Source organism: Penicillium mononematosum, assembly GCF_028829835.1.
Source record: "Penicillium mononematosum strain IBT 11891 chromosome Unknown utg000005l:1.0-9366267.0:1.0-9372171.0, whole genome shotgun sequence".
NCBI lineage: Eukaryota > Fungi > Ascomycota > Eurotiomycetes > Eurotiales > Aspergillaceae > Penicillium > Penicillium mononematosum.
This window is the reverse complement of record NW_026643275.1, coordinates 6,734,716-6,749,883: the sequence shown is the minus strand read 5'-3', so window position 1 is coordinate 6,749,883 and position 15,168 is coordinate 6,734,716. Positions and strand designations below refer to the sequence as shown.

The 15,168-nt window shown below is 49.3% G+C and overlaps 5 protein-coding genes across 5 annotated transcripts; 4 read left to right on the top strand and 1 right to left on the bottom strand.

The window, feature by feature from the left end:
• Positions 1–327: 327 nt before the first annotated feature.
• On the top strand, positions 328–1,438 carry N7519_010733 (uncharacterized protein; the record flags this gene model as incomplete). The annotated part of the gene is made up of 2 exons (XM_057297506.1): positions 328–387; positions 440–1,438. 2 exons carry the CDS (start codon positions 328–330, stop codon positions 1,436–1,438), a joined length of 1,059 nt encoding a protein of 352 aa, XP_057145388.1.
• Positions 1,439–5,416: 3,978 nt separating this feature from the next.
• rasB (Ras small monomeric GTPase RasB) lies at positions 5,417–6,209 on the top strand (the record flags this gene model as incomplete). The annotated part of the gene is made up of 2 exons (XM_057297505.1): positions 5,417–5,494; positions 5,553–6,209. The coding sequence occupies 2 exons, from the start codon at positions 5,417–5,419 to the stop codon at positions 6,207–6,209; spliced, it is 735 nt and encodes a 244-aa protein (XP_057145387.1).
• Positions 6,210–7,214: 1,005 nt separating this feature from the next.
• Positions 7,215–9,532, top strand: N7519_010731 (putative acyl-CoA synthetase; the record flags this gene model as incomplete). The annotated part of the gene is made up of 4 exons (XM_057297504.1): positions 7,215–7,593; positions 7,786–8,067; positions 8,134–9,009; positions 9,081–9,532. 4 exons carry the CDS (start codon positions 7,215–7,217, stop codon positions 9,530–9,532), a joined length of 1,989 nt encoding a protein of 662 aa, XP_057145386.1.
• A 324-nt stretch (positions 9,533–9,856) lies between these two features.
• On the bottom strand, positions 9,857–12,055 carry N7519_010730 (putative FAD monooxygenase; the record flags this gene model as incomplete). The annotated part of the gene is made up of 4 exons (XM_057297503.1): positions 9,857–10,497; positions 10,552–10,788; positions 10,841–11,864; positions 11,921–12,055. The coding sequence occupies 4 exons, from the start codon at positions 12,053–12,055 to the stop codon at positions 9,857–9,859; spliced, it is 2,037 nt and encodes a 678-aa protein (XP_057145385.1).
• Positions 12,056–14,090: 2,035 nt separating this feature from the next.
• Positions 14,091–14,867, top strand: N7519_010729 (cutinase family protein; the record flags this gene model as incomplete). Its single annotated transcript, XM_057297502.1, has 3 exons — positions 14,091–14,160; positions 14,221–14,524; positions 14,603–14,867. 3 exons carry the CDS (start codon positions 14,091–14,093, stop codon positions 14,865–14,867), a joined length of 639 nt encoding a protein of 212 aa, XP_057145384.1.
• Between the last annotated feature and the right edge of the window lie 301 nt (positions 14,868–15,168).

The window sequence follows — 15,168 nt, the reverse complement described above, 5'->3', positions numbered from 1 at the left end:
ATACAAGGATAAGGGTACTTAGATACCTTCAGCTGTATTCATTTTTTTTTTCGTTTCACATTAGTTAAGAGTTGATATAGGGATGATGAACTCGAGCGAAGTATGGAACTCAAATTCCGATTTCGGGAATTGGAAATATAATACCAAATACCTGCTAGTAATATTATATTCAAGCCCTAACTTTCATCTTTACCGTTCTTCGCGAAGCCGGTATCGGAATAAGTCCGTGATAGCTCCTTATCTGATTCTCTTATCTGATCTGACGCACATTGTTAAACCAATCTGCACCTGGGTATTACTACCGCCTGCGGCACCCAACGTCTCATAATGCAACTCAAGCTACTCACCTCACTGGCCCAGGGACAGCCCGGTGTGTTACACCACTGCGTATGCCACCCACCCCGCAGCTAAGCCATCCGCACTGCTAACGCCACCTCAGACCGAAACCCTCGTCGCTTTCGAATACACCCGCAGCCATGTACCCAAGCCCCACACACTCGTCTTCGTCGGCGGGCTAGGTGACAGTCTCGGCTCAGTCGACTATTTGAGCGACGTCGTACGCGCGCTGGACCCATCCCAATGGAGCGTATTCTCGCTGATCCTATCCTGCGCCGGCGGCGGGTGGGGCATGGGACGACTGGGCAAAGACATCGACGAGCTGTCACAGTGCGTATCGTATGTCCGCAAATACAAAGAGCCACAATTCGGTGCCGGAAAGGTGGTCATCATGGGACATTCGACAGGTAGCCAGGACGTGATGCACTATATCAACTGTCCCAACCCACGGCCCGCACACCCTGTCTTCGACCGCCACTGGAAGCCAATTGTGCGGGAACCTGTTGACGGGGCTATTATGCAAGCGCCTGTTTCTGACCGCGAGGGTATATTATGGGTTGTGAAGTGTGGCACTGAACGTGATAGCCCGGCCAAGATGCGCGCGATATACAATAAGGCTGTTGCTGATGCGCGGCGGGCGACATATGAGGATCATGATCTTGTTGATACGGTCGTGCCGTTATCTGTGACGTCGCGGATTGGGTATCCGCCCTCTGCGCCGGTTAGCAGCCGACGGTTCTTGAGTCTGGTTAGTCCGGATAGTCCGGAGGATCCGTCTGAGGATGATTTGTTTAGTTCCGATTTGAGTGATGAGCAGTTCCGTAGGACATTTGGCATGATTCGGGAGAGGGCCTTGCTGAAGCAGAAAATGCTGGTGCTGTACTCTGGGAGGGATCAGTCGGTTCCCCCGTGGGTTAATAAGGAGGCTCTCTTGAAGAGGTGGCAGATTGCTGCCGATGGGAGTGGGCGGCAGATCTGGGATCCAAGGAGTATGGTTATTCCTAATGCATCGCATGCACTGAGTGATAGCGATCAAGCGGAGCCACGGCGGATTTTGGTGGAGAGGGTGACGGCTTATTTGAATGATATTCAGCGAGGGTGATTTCTGCTGAAGCAGTGAGATTGTATGTTATTCCGGGGTTGTAAATATGTTTATATAGTGCGATGGGGACATTTCGATATTTAAGGTAGTAAGTACCAGCTGAACAATATCTGCAGTTTCGAATACCAACCTTGGAAGTTCTCTAGTTCTTCGTTACGGCCTCATTCCAAAGCTGTCAGTGTTTCTCATGTGACTTTTTTCCTCGAGTGTTTAATGAGCAATAGAAATATACAAATCCTGCCACGTTTCATGGAGTCGTACGGAGTACAGCTTCTCCATAGAGCTTTAGATGTGACAACCTAAAAATGGGTATGTAGTAGATTAACGGCACTGTGAAGAGTCCAATCACTAGCAGTATGGAATATATTGACGGATTTATATTGACTTCAAGCTGAATCTCAGCTAGAATCCGAACCCGAAAGAAGATAAATCCCATTACGCTAACTACACAGCCGTGTCACAGATAGATTATTTTTCCTGAAACCCGTTCTGCATCATCATCACAGCTTACATACCAAGTATGTCTCCCGAGGTCCACCCGTGGACTTCTATAAATGCCATTTGACACGATGCCATATCGATGACCAATACTCCGTTGATCACATAGACTAGATGATAGCCCCTATTGAAGACTAAACATAATGGCCTGATCTTATTCTTCCAAAAAGGAAAGGAGTACGCAGTACTACCGAGGTACAAGTGCAGCTGATGAGTCTAAAGACTAACCAAAATGGTAATAAAGTTGGAATAATGCGAGATCATGCTTGGAGCTTAAGCCTTTTGGCCACATGGCTTTCTCCCCTTTCTCCACAAATAATCGTCCTAGTGATGTACCTATTATTGAGCTTTGACACGCTCACCTGACGTTGAACTAGTCCCACCGGCATTGGCCCAATCAATAGCGTAACGGGAGGATCACATTATTGATCCAGCATGCTTGAGAGGCATACCATCAGGGATCTTTCGGGGACTTGGCATGTTGAGATCGACATCTACATCTGCAATATACAGGGTGAAGTATACATGTGATCCGATTTTGTGAGATATCCGAGGCACAAACATGGTCAACCTTGGGCAGTATCCAAGCCACGGATCAACAACGAGGATCCCCCAAGATTGGGCCTCAAGGGATAATCTTACAATGTCACATCAGTCCGTTCGCAACAGTCAACCAGTTTCCCAAGGGCCAACCTGCTGGGAACCTGCCGATCGCCGGACGCCCAGACGCACGATGGATGCACACATCCACAATCAGATGACAGGATCAAGGATTCACGGGACATGACCAAAAGCCGTCGCATCATGCACGTCAGTATAAGGCAGGTGCATACCAAATCCCGTCACCGGTAGTCCTTAGCCGGTATGAACAGGATTCGAGATTAAAATCCTGAGACCAGGGCGAGACCATAGCGGACCGTTGAACGGCACAAAGTCAGCGTTCCCCATATATAACGGCCAAACGGGAGGAGCCGTTGGACCAACCCCTGGCCCTTCAATCAAATGCACGGCCACCATTGGTACCACGGGAAGAGCTTTCCCTTAATAGCATACTGGCAAGTCAGCCGTTGGGCCGGGCCTTTCCGTGTGAACAGGGGGGAGGATGAAACAATCATTGGGCGTGCTGACTGGAGTTGAATATGCTGATATCTGATATACAAAAGGGGGTAACAAAGGTGCTTGAGTACACATCGCTACATACAGTTTGCCATACAGTTTATGGTTCCCTTGGAAATTGAGAAGAGGCCGTGGATGTATCAAAAAGAAAAAGAGAAAACCCTGGAGAGAACGAGAAATCAATATGGTTCCGTCGGGACCCGGCCTATTACGTTCAACCAAAAAAGTGGACGGGAACAGTTTCCCCGATATAACCCCTGGCCCGCGGCCACAGAACTGGGACGGGAAACGGAGCCATCCCGGGCCCTATGAGTTGATGCCCAACCAGTTGCCTACTAAGGAAATAGAGCGGTGGATTCTATGAGAGGAAGAGAAGGAAAAAAATCCGAAAGTAAAAGAAATGGACCATAGGGAGTACATACCCACCTTCCGAACTTCCTCCCGTTGTGTTGTCCACCTTTGTGGCTCGCAAGGCCCTAGGACGATCTATGTATCAATGGGGACATTTTTACGTGCCGTTCCGCGGGTGGACATTGTAAGAGAGATGAAGCCTCTGACATTCACCAGTGGTTATAGGCTCTTTGGACCTAGCTAAATGTCAAGTATGCCAGATTGACGCGGACAGGGGATAGAGAGACTCATACCTGGGAAATGCAAGTGGCAGGGATAGAATGGACAGGGGGAGAATAGGCAGGGGTAGAACGTGGAAGGCAATAACGAGAGCCAATAAGTAGGCCAAGACTCGATCCTAAACTAGTTTGAGGTTGGCGTTGAACTTTTAAAGAGATGGATATTCCGGAATCCAAACTGCAGGGTACAATATATGGTTTAGGACCCATCGCGGGATTCGTTTGACTTGCGCTATTGGGGTAGCGTCTCCCAGGGCCATGGAGGGAGGGAGACTTTATAAACTGCTCCAGGGCTATACCTAAGTAGGTGTTAAAATTTTAAGGGCTATACACAGTACGAATACTTGATAGTAATTAACTCCGAATTTTTAAAGTGCCCAGGGAAATGGGGCATTGCACTAATTTAATTAATTCCATAGAACCAATTGGGACTTTAGATAATTCTATGTAAACATCCAATGGATTATTATTATACCGTACATATTCATAGTAGATAGTAGATAGTAGACTAAGCATGGAACCATATAGATCGATGTCTTCCACGTGCAGACTGGGGCACGCAAGTGCCTTTGAGAATAGATGAAATGTTATAAGGAACAGTTTCTCGGCTAATCAAATTTTCCTTAAATTAAATTTTTGAAGAGAAAAACCAGAGAGAAAATAGGAAGCTCAGCTTCCTCTCCCGCAAGGAAATGAGCTTCAAGTCCGGGATTATCCACTGTGCCCTGTGCGTTTCTCCTTTTCACAGTGGGACCTTCGGGACCTGGACTTTTTCTTCTTTATTTTCGAGTGATTTTACTCTTGTAGAAGTTTTTTCTCTTTACTTTTTACTTTCTCCGGGATTGTCTGATCCGTTCAGAAGGGATTTTTAATTCTAGAGGTCTTCGGATGTATAACATATAGTATAAGATAAAGGGTATAAGTGAAAAAGCACCCTAGACTACAATGTGGATATTGGGAAAATGTACTCCGTACTCCATAAGAAAGAGAAAGTGTATGACTTCATGGAGCTGTCACTGAAGGCGTTTGGCTTAATTATAAGATCCCCCCCCGTATAATGTCTCTATTTTTCGTCCTTTTATAGGTTTAGCTTTGATTTATTTGTTTTGTATCCGAAACCGTCTCGGAGTTGTAGAAAAAAGTCGAGTAGAGGAATATGTAGGAAGAGAACAGGGAGGATCTCGGGAAAAGTACGAATTTCATTCTCTTTATAATTTTATATTCTATTTTATATTCTATTTCTATTCTATATTTTCATATCTAATTCCTTAATTCCTTAATTCTTTAATATCTTTCTATATTCCCTAGGTACTCCGTATATTCCTATCTTCCTTATATTCCCTTCCCTTGAACCCCTCTCTCCACTTCGTTCCAGCCCCCCGGACCAGACTTCGCACAATCCCCCCCCCTCTCTCTCTCTATCTCTCTCTTCTCTAATTCTCTTTTTCCCTCTTTTCTCCCCTTCTCTATTCCCATCCCTTTTGCGTCATCCTACCGGCAACAATTGGGGGTTGCTGTGAATCGCGTGGAAGCTCCCGCTTTTCTTTTTCGCCCCCCGCCTGGAACGTGGGCCACTTCACACCTTTCCCCCCTCCTTGCGACTTCGAACCTCCCCTCTCTTTCCCCTGAAATAATTATAGGTATGTCGCTTGCAAGCTGTATCGCTATCAAGTTACTGACTTCTCTAGCTTGATTGTCTTTGTTTCTTTCCGATCTGTTCTCAATTCCAGTTGCCATGGCTGGAAAAATGACGTTGTACAAGCTGGTGGTGTTAGGAGACGGAGGTGTTGGAAAGACCGCCCTTACCATTCAGGTTGGTCGACCTTGACACCTTAACACTTGGAGAAGAAACCCGACTAAAACTGTACTAGTTGTGTCTTAATCACTTTGTCGAAACATACGATCCAACCATCGAGGATTCATATCGCAAACAAGTCGTGATCGATCAACAGTCGTGTATGCTCGAGGTGCTGGACACAGCGGGTCAGGAAGAATATACCGCACTACGAGACCAGTGGATCCGGGATGGCGAGGGCTTCGTATTGGTGTACAGCATCACATCGCGCGCCTCCTTCTCCCGCATCACAAAATTCTACAATCAAATCAAGATGGTCAAGGAATCCTCAAGCTCCGGCTCCCCCTCCGGCCCTAGCTATTTGAACTCGCCCATGAACGCCTCATCGGGTCCTGCAATGCCTGTGCCCGTCATGCTAGTCGGCAATAAGAGCGACAAGGCTGTCGAGCGCGCAGTCTCAGCACAGGAAGGCCAAGCATTGGCCAAGGAGCTGGGATGTGAATTTGTCGAGGCATCCGCGAAGAACTGTATCAACGTGGAGAAGGCCTTCTACGACGTGGTCCGCATGCTGCGCCAGCAGCGACAACAGGCGGCAGGTGGGCGTGGCGCAGACCGTCGCCCGACAGGCTTCGGATCAGGCCACCGCGATCGCGATGCAGGCCCCGAATATCCCAAGTCCTTCCGGCCCGACCGGTCGCGGCATCGCAGTCGGCTTCAGTGTACTCTCTTGTGATCGGCCGGGTCCGTCCGGGAGGCGTTGGACTTCCCACTGAAATAATGGCTGTTTCCTTTTTCTCTCTTCCTCTCTTTTGGTCCCGGGTGCATCTGGAGGGTTCTGTCTTTTGGTTACCTCGTTCGGCGTCGGTGGTCCTTGCCATGCTACATTTTTTTACGCTCGCATTTTGAAGGGCTTGAGAACTGGTGTGGGGATTGAGGCCAGTGTCTGCAAGCCTTCAGCGTAAAATTTTTGGTTTTGGCTTTTCTTTGCTCTTTGGAAATGCGCCCAGGCATGCAGATTGGCTGTCTAGATTTCCACAAGCTCCCCTTACTCTTTTTCCTTGACGATCGTCTCTCTTCTTCGGTCTCTGCTTACCTGATAAGCTGCGATCGGAGAAATCTTTCGGACACGCCTAGGAGCACCCCCGAAAGAAACAAAAAAAAAAGGCGACGAAGCCAGAAGATCGCAGTCGCGCATTAGCAGGCATTTCGATATGATACCCTACGACTGAGCTTGTTTTATTTTGCTTCATTTTCAGCCATTTATGCCATATAGACAATTGATAAAGATGTTTCTTCTTTTTTCACTATAGAAAATCCGAAGCAAAAGAAGCAAAATTACCAGGGTACAAGTGTAGTACCTCATTCCAGGTCGTACTTAACACTGCCCATGAGGTATACGTCGGGTACAACCTGGGTAGTACTGGGTACCAAAAGAAAAGTGCGGGGGAAAAGCACGGACTCGCTTCGGCTGCATCCGGGGGATCTCTTGGGCTTCACCTGCTTCCCTTTTCCCAATTTCCCCCGCAAATGGCGCACAGACATGAACTTGTCTCGTCGATCTGTCTTAACTTCTAAGGTTCTTCCTTCTCTCCGTGGCCAATCGTACTATTCGATCCGAAAGACCTCGGGTATCATCGCTCCATATCAGAGCTCTAGAGTACTGTTTTCATCTTGTGTAACCTGTTTCTCTCTTAGCTTCTCAAAGCAGCTTCCCCCAGATTTGCACATTCTACCCAAAATGTCTCCGCACCCCCAATCAACAACCCACTCACACTCCCTTGGCGACCCAGAAACATTCTGGTCCCATCACGCGGCCAGACTCCATTGGCACCGCAAACCTTCACGTGCCCTAACACGGAAGACAAAGTTCCTAGCGAGCGGAACCGAGCATGATCACTGGTCGTGGTTCGCTGACGGCGAGATCTCCACAACCTACAATTGTGTCGACCGGCATGTGCTCGCAGGCCATGGCGACAATGTTGCGATCGTATGGGAATCGCCAGTTACCGGTGTAACAGAGAAGTATACTTATGCCCGTCTACTTGATGAGGTTGAGGTGCTTGCCGGTGTGCTTAGGGAGGAAGGGGTACAGAAGGGCGATGTTGTTATTATCTACAGTATGCAAACCAACAACTTCGCCATCGTACAAGTGGGGAATCATTAAAAACAGCAAAAATTGACCACGTATCGCATCTAGTGCCAATGATCCCCGCAGCCCTAATAGCTGCGTTGGCAATAACCCGCCTAGGCGCAATCCACGCCGCCGTCTTCGGTGGCTTCGCCCGCAAGCTCTGGCACAGCGCATTGAGGCCGCGCGTCCGAGAGCTATAATGACAGCGTCATGTGGAATAGAGGGGTCCAAGGGGCCATTTCCTACAGACCACTCGTCGAGGGCGCCATCAAGGCAAGCAGCTTCAAGCCGAGCAAGGTCATTGTCTGGCAGCGTGACCAACTCCGCTGGAATCAGCCCGATAAGCGCGGTGGCCAGCGTAATTGGCAGAGACTCGTTAAGAGTGCACGGTTCCGTGGGGTTAAGGCTGGGCCTGTCCCTGTTAAGAGTACGGACGCGCTTTATATTATTTATACAAGTGGTGAGAGATTCTAAGAACGATTCCGGTTCCTGGTCTCCTGTTCTTTATACTCACATGTTTCCATAGGAACAACTGGCCTCCCCAAAGGCGTCCTCCGCGAAGCAGGCGGGCATGCCGTGGGCCTGGAACTCTCCATAAAATCCCTCTTCGGGATAAAAGGTCCCGGGGACACAATGTTCTGCGCATCGGACATAGGCTGGGTCGTCGGGCACTCGTACATCCTTTATGCACCGCTGCTGGTCGGCGCCACGACCGTCCTGTTTGAAGGTAAACCCGTCGGCACGCCGGATGCAGGAACGTTCTGGCGTATCATCGAGAAACACAATGTGAATGCACTCTTCACGGCACCAACTGCTATGCGAGCCATCCGGAAAGACGACCCGGACAACCAGCTTATCGGCGAGGTCGGGAAGCGCGGAGGATTGAAATCGCTCCGTGCGCTTTTCCTCGCCGGTGAGCGTAGCGAGCCGGGTATTGTTAGCTCATACCAAGACCTGCTTGGTAAGTATGCCGCGGATGGTGCGCTTGTTATTGATAACTGGTGGTCATCTGAATCCGGGTCCCCGATTACGGGTGTTGCCTTGGACGGGAGTGCTGCCCTTACTAGTCTGGCATCCGGACCAGATCATTCTCCCCTCACGCCCCGTCCCGGCTCAGCAGGCTTTCCGATGCCTGGATTTGATGTCCGCATTGTTGATGACGAAGGCAACGAAGTCCCGCGCGGAACAATGGGCAATATTGTTATGGCTCCGCCGCTCGCCCCGTCAGCGTTCACAACCCTCTTCGAGGACGAAGAACGGTTTTACCGTGGGTATCTTAAGCGCTTTAATGGCCGCTGGGTTGATACCGGTGATGCGGGAATGATTGATAAGGATGGCTACGTGCATATTATGTCGCGGAGTGACGATATCATCAATGTTGCCGCGCATAGGTTCAGCACCGGTAAGGAATTTGATTTTCCTCGCTTCCCAGGGCCATGCTCAGAGGATACATGATCTGACCCATTTCTATAGGATCCATTGAACAAGCAATCCTCTCGCATCCGTCGATTAGCGAAGCAAGCGTCGTTGGCATCCCCGACCCGCTAAAAGGCCATCTCCCCTTCGCATTTATTCAGCCCAAAGCTGGCGCGATCCCTGGAGAAAATGGGCCTCTTCCGGCAACGCCGAGCCCGCAGTTATTTGCCGAGGTTAACGCGCTGGTCCGCGAGCAGATCGGGGCGATTGCGTCGCTGGGTGGGATTATACAGGGTCGGGGGATGATTCCCAAGACGCGGAGTGGAAAGACGCTTAGGCGTGTTCTTAGGGAGCTTGTTGAAATTGGGGTGAAGGGGGAGTATGCGGCGGAGGTTAGTGTGCCGCCTACTGTTGAGGATGCGGAGGTTGTTTCTGTTGCAAGGGAGAGGGTTAGAGAGTATTTTGAGGCGAAGGCGAAGGCGAATGGGGTTGGGAAGTCGAAGCTTTAGATGGTGGGATAGATACTTGGATATGGTCATGGTTATATACGTCTTGGAGTGGTATGCTTGGGCTGGTGCATTGATGAAAGAGGAGAATCATAGACCAACACTGACAGGCATGGTTTATAGACTGATTGAATGTTTCGGTTAAAGCCCTACATTAAGGGGTTCTTTGTGGAGATGCTATGGCTGTGCCTTTTTTTGCTAGTAGCTATAGAATAAAATGTATTTAGCTTGAAATATGTACGTAGGCTACCTAGGTAGGCCTCTGAGTACCCTTTCTTTATATAGGACGGATCCCGTGACCCGGTATTTAGTGCTTGCTTCCATCCTCTATAGGGGATTGTTTCCAGCCTGTTGTCTCATGAAGCCACTGAAGAATTGCGACATCTGCTCGTAGTCATCGACCTCTCCAACCCAGCTAACATACTGATCAGGGCGAACAATGACACTAGCACCGCGGTTGAGATCAATGCCGTAATTTGCGTAAGCCTGACCATGACCCTCATGATAAGACTCCTCATCGACAAAGACTTTCCAGTAATCCCATCCCATGTCACCGTGATGGGGGTGGAACGCTTCCGGAAGATCGAGAAGTTCGATGTCTCTTCGTGATCCGGAATGAACCGTCAAGACTTCGATCACACTGTCAATAGACTTGCCTGGTGGTGTGAACTGGCGAATGAAAGAATCTGGCCCTCCCAAAGAGGCGCCTAGCCTTTCGAAGCGTTCCATATTTTGCGGCTCGGCGAGTCGTCCAGGGAAAACTATCACTCGCCAGCGTCCGTTGCTCTTCAATAGCTCCTGCAGATGCCATGGGCGTGCATCAGCATGGTTCAAAACTTTGAAGCTAGGTATCCGTTTGCCGATATCAATCTTCGTAGCCAGCTCTGGCTTACTGATGATCGTGTTATTGCCTTGTTCTGCGGCATCCGATTCCTTCGCAACGAGAATACTGGCAGCATAGTTGACAGCTACGAAAATCGATATCAGTACCAGGAGTTCTTCAAGCATTATAAGAAACTCACCTATGCCGCTTGCGAATTCGTTTCCTTTTTCAAATGCGCTTTTGAACTCTTCCATACTGACTCCCTCTTCATCCATGATATCCTTGGCTGGACGTCCAGAGAAAAGCCTAGAAAAGCGGTGATCGAAAGCGATCAAGTCCTGCGCAATCTGCTTTCTCTCAGACTCATAGGTTTGCAGGATGGAAGGTCCACTGAGGCCGTTGATGACATGGGCGAGCTTCCACCCCAGATTATACGCTATTCAAAATGTGAGAACTAATTTCAAACATACCAGAGTTCAAAAACTTACTATCCTGCATACTGACATTCATGCCCTGTCCAGCCTTGGGAGAGTGCGTATGGACAGCATCACCAGCCAGGAAGACGCGATCGCTTTGCGAAAACTTGTTACTCACCCGCTGCCCAATCTGGTATGCCGTCCACCAGTCGCAATACGCGTAATCGAGCTTATATGGGTGCACGATACGTTGGGCAGATTGTAAGATGATCTCCGGGGTGATCCAGGACCGGTCAGCCTTGGAGCCATTCTTCTGGGAATCCGTCGCCTGGAGCTGGATGTAGAGCCGGACGAGTTTATTCTCGCGGGGAATCACCATCAAGCTACCCGCATTCGCGGAGTGAATAGCGCATCGATGGCGGATATCTGGGAAATCCGTGATGGGGACAATGTCGAGCACGCCCCAGATATAATCGGTTGAGCTACCTTCCAAGCTAAAACCGACCTGACGGCGCACCCAGGAGTGAGCACCGTCGCAACCGACCAGGAATTTAGCTTTTATATGCTCGACTTCGTTGGAAGTTTGATTTCCTTTGGCCTCTGCCGCTTGGATGAGGTCCTCGGTGTCATCAGCAACCAAGTTACTTCGGAAAAGTCCATCCTCGATTACTGTTTGCTGGCCATCGGAAGATTTCTGATGTTGCTGCCGCTGTTGAGGGGTGGATTCTTCCTCGGCCAAGGTACGAAGTGTAATACTGATAGGGTAGTCCTCGAAATCGCCTGCTTTGGCTTCGTCGAGATCGAAAGATGTGGGCAACACTCCACGCTCAACACGGATGTCACTATGTTCCTTGATTGAATCGAGGAAGAACCGCTCGATGCGACCCTGGTGCAGCACGATCTGTTGGAAACGACTGAGTCCAGGAATAGTGTCTGGAATGCGGTTACTTCGTTGAAGGCGGCCATCCTTGTCAGGATTCCAAAGACAAATCTCCAACATATGGTTTGCCTCGCGCCATGCCCGGTGGGCAAAATCAAATGAGTCAAAGATTTCCAGGGTGCGACATTGCAGACCGTCCGCCTGACCATTGAAGACCTATACTGGCGTCAGTATGCACCTGTATAGCGGCTCGTATCGGTACGAGAATATACCTTGGAGCCACGCTTGTCCACTATCCGGGTCTTGACTCCGCAGCGACTTAGCCAGTTGGCCAGCATGAGCCCCGCTGGGCCGGCACCGACAATGAGAACATCGACATGGTCTTCTTTAGCTGGTGTATCAACCATTATGAGCTTCGTAATTTCAGATCAGGAATGCGAATTTGATATCGTTTCCTTCCAATTATCAAAACGGCTTTTGAACTAATTGGAGTCGGAGAATGTGGGGGTGAAACGCTAGTGCTCCTCCAGATTACCCCACGACAACCCGACGGTCCTGGAGGGGTTCTGCAAAAGTACTTCGCTTGATAGGTCGGGTTCTATTTCGGAAAGACCTTCAATTTCCGATGGCTTCGGATGCTGCCGATGAAGATATCAAAGTTGAGCAGGCTGTGTCAAGCGCATACCCATCGCGGCTACGTGCATCAACCGAGCGCTTGCGTGGATTAGGGGGGTGTGCACTTGGCATGGAGAAAAGGGAGGGGACTTGTATTCAAGAGATGAGGTCCCAAGAACTATACTATCTAACCTCGAGTCACTCATCAGCTGGAACAATGGCATCAAACACAGTATAGAAACGAGAGGGTTCTCAGTATATGTAGGGATGGACTGTATCCTATATTTACGGTTTATAATTACAGAGCTACCATGTAGTACTCCAATAATCCCCTTGTAGAGGGATAATAAACCAGTGACTTTGACAAATAGTCAATGCCTTACGGAGGCGCATCGCGTCATCATCCCGACCTCAAATCCGGTAGAAATGGGCAAGAAAGAGAGCTACTCCGAAGATGAACAGCAATGAACCTTTTTTTCTCCAGCTCTGTTGGGGTCGTTTTCCTAGGAATTGAATAGAGTCCTATAGGTGATCATTATGTGCGATTTAAGATGACACATAACGCAGGGCTGTACAGAACGAGTGTTGGTCTTCGTCTTTAAATAAGTATCCAACGGAAACATGCGATGCATCCTCTTCTGCAGGTACAATTTCAAATATTCGATGATACATGACGCGATATAAGACTTTCCCGCGCCTGAGGGCCGGAGACCAGAAAATGGGCCTTCCCCGTGAAATCCAGGCCGAGAAGGATCTATCTTGTCCCGCCGTGTGTGGAACTCGATTCCGGTCCACCTGGGCATAGAGTGGTGCTTACTTTGCTAGATACGTGATGTTCCTGGATCAGTTCATCTCCTTTCTACCTGCGGAGTAGGTAACTCCCCCCCCAGCTGGGGGTGCTGATTGATCCCGACAACATTCCGGTCCACTCAATCGAGGGCCTCGATTTTTGGCACGGAAAGCATAGCATTTGAAACAGAACCCTTTCCCCAATTGACTTCCGTTCAACCGCAGAGCGTTGGAGCGGGGCGTTTTCGGCTCATCGAAACCCTATATTTTAGGGCCGTAGAAGCCTTCCCTTACAAACACATCGGATGCAATATCAATATCCATAGATAGGATCTGACATGGAGTTAACAATATATTAGCAGAGAATTTGGAGATTTGCATATTGCTCGTTTTCAGGGCCTTGAACATATTCCAATAGCCTTACATAAGGTGATTGAAAGTGGGAACCCAGAAGTTCCCATGTTCCCCCCATCGGAGGTTTGGCCCGAAACGGAAATAACCTTCGCCCCAAAATTTGGTCCTCAGGGCTGGCCTTGGCTTTTCGTGTCAACCGCCCACGGTCGACCTAAGTTTCGAACTAAACAAAGTAAAAGATCGACTGTTCCTGATTATCGGGAGTTGATACGACTTGATACACGTGGTAGGGTGTTCGTGTCACTACGGAACTTTACTCCAACGGGCCCCGAAGTATTCCCGACGGCATTTGAATGCTTATCTTGTTGGGAGATGGTCCACGGTTGTCGTATAGCTATATGTCCTGCTCAACAAATTAGAATTCGCCCACTTCCCGGACCTGTTTCCTTTCCAGGTCTCCTTGATGCCGATATCCTTCGGCCTCACACGGATCAGCCTTAGGGCTAAGAACACTTGAAACAAAAGGGGCTGCTCTAAAGTAGACTGAGCAAGTAAGTGGATTTGAGAAACCCCGCATACCTTCTCTTGGGTAAGTAGATAAATGAGTCCATGCCTCCGTAGAAGACAACTTCTCTTTTACTCGAGATACAACTGACCACGATTTTGTAGTCCAATACCTACAAAATGAACTTCAAACTCCTGTCCCTCCTCCTCGCCGGCCTAGTCACAGCAGGCCCAATCGAGCAGCGCCAGAGTACCTAAGCACCTCCACTCCATCCATCCCAGCCCCTAACTAACCAAATATCTTTCAAAGCTTCATCCTCAGGCAATGAGCTCCGCGATGGTCCCTGCCAACCAGTAACCTTTATCTTCGCCCGCGCCTCTACTGAACAAGGCCTCCTCGGCGGCTCGACCGGCCCTGCCGTCTGCAACGACCTCAAGAGCGCCCGTAACCAGGAAGTTGCATGCCAGGGCGTGGGGCCCAAGTACCAGGCGACTCTGGCAGCGAATTCCCTGCCGGCGGGAACATCTGATGAGGCGATCGAAGAAGCGAAGGGATTGTTTGAGCAGGCGGCGAGCAAGTGTCCCGATACGCAGATTGTGGCGGGAGGCTATAGGTATGTATACATATTTCCTTTATTTCCTGCCTTTCAAGTGGAAAATGTAATCAGAGGACTGATGACGGTGGTTAATAGCCAAGGAACGGCCGTCATGCACGGCGCCATCCCCAAACTGTCCGATGCTATCAAGGACCAAATCAAGGGAGTCGTCTTGTTCGGAGATACCCGCAACCAGCAAGACAACGGGCAGATTCCAGACTTCCCTAAGGATAAGACCAAGATTTATTGCGCGGTTGGGGACCAGGTCTGCCATGGGACATTGATTGTTGCGGCGCCGCATTTCTCTTACGTTGCTGATGCGGGGGATGCGAGCAGGTTCTTGGTGGAGAAGCTGGATTGATTAGATTGACCTTTCTGGCTGGAGAGTATATTGGACTTTGATGTATGCAGGCTGTTGTGGTGGGTGATCATGGATGTGGTGAATGTTGTCGTGTCGTCTCACGTCATTATCCACATCCTTCGGGGAATTTCCCTATTGTAATAATAAATGGACGCACTTATCCTATTAATATATGCTTTCGCAATGTCTTCCAAAGGAATAAATTGCTGTGGGAACCCATTGAGAACAGCTACATTGACCGAGGGAAGCTCTGTTAAGTACGGCTCAGCAGACAGGATGACCTAGAACTGATGAGTTTACT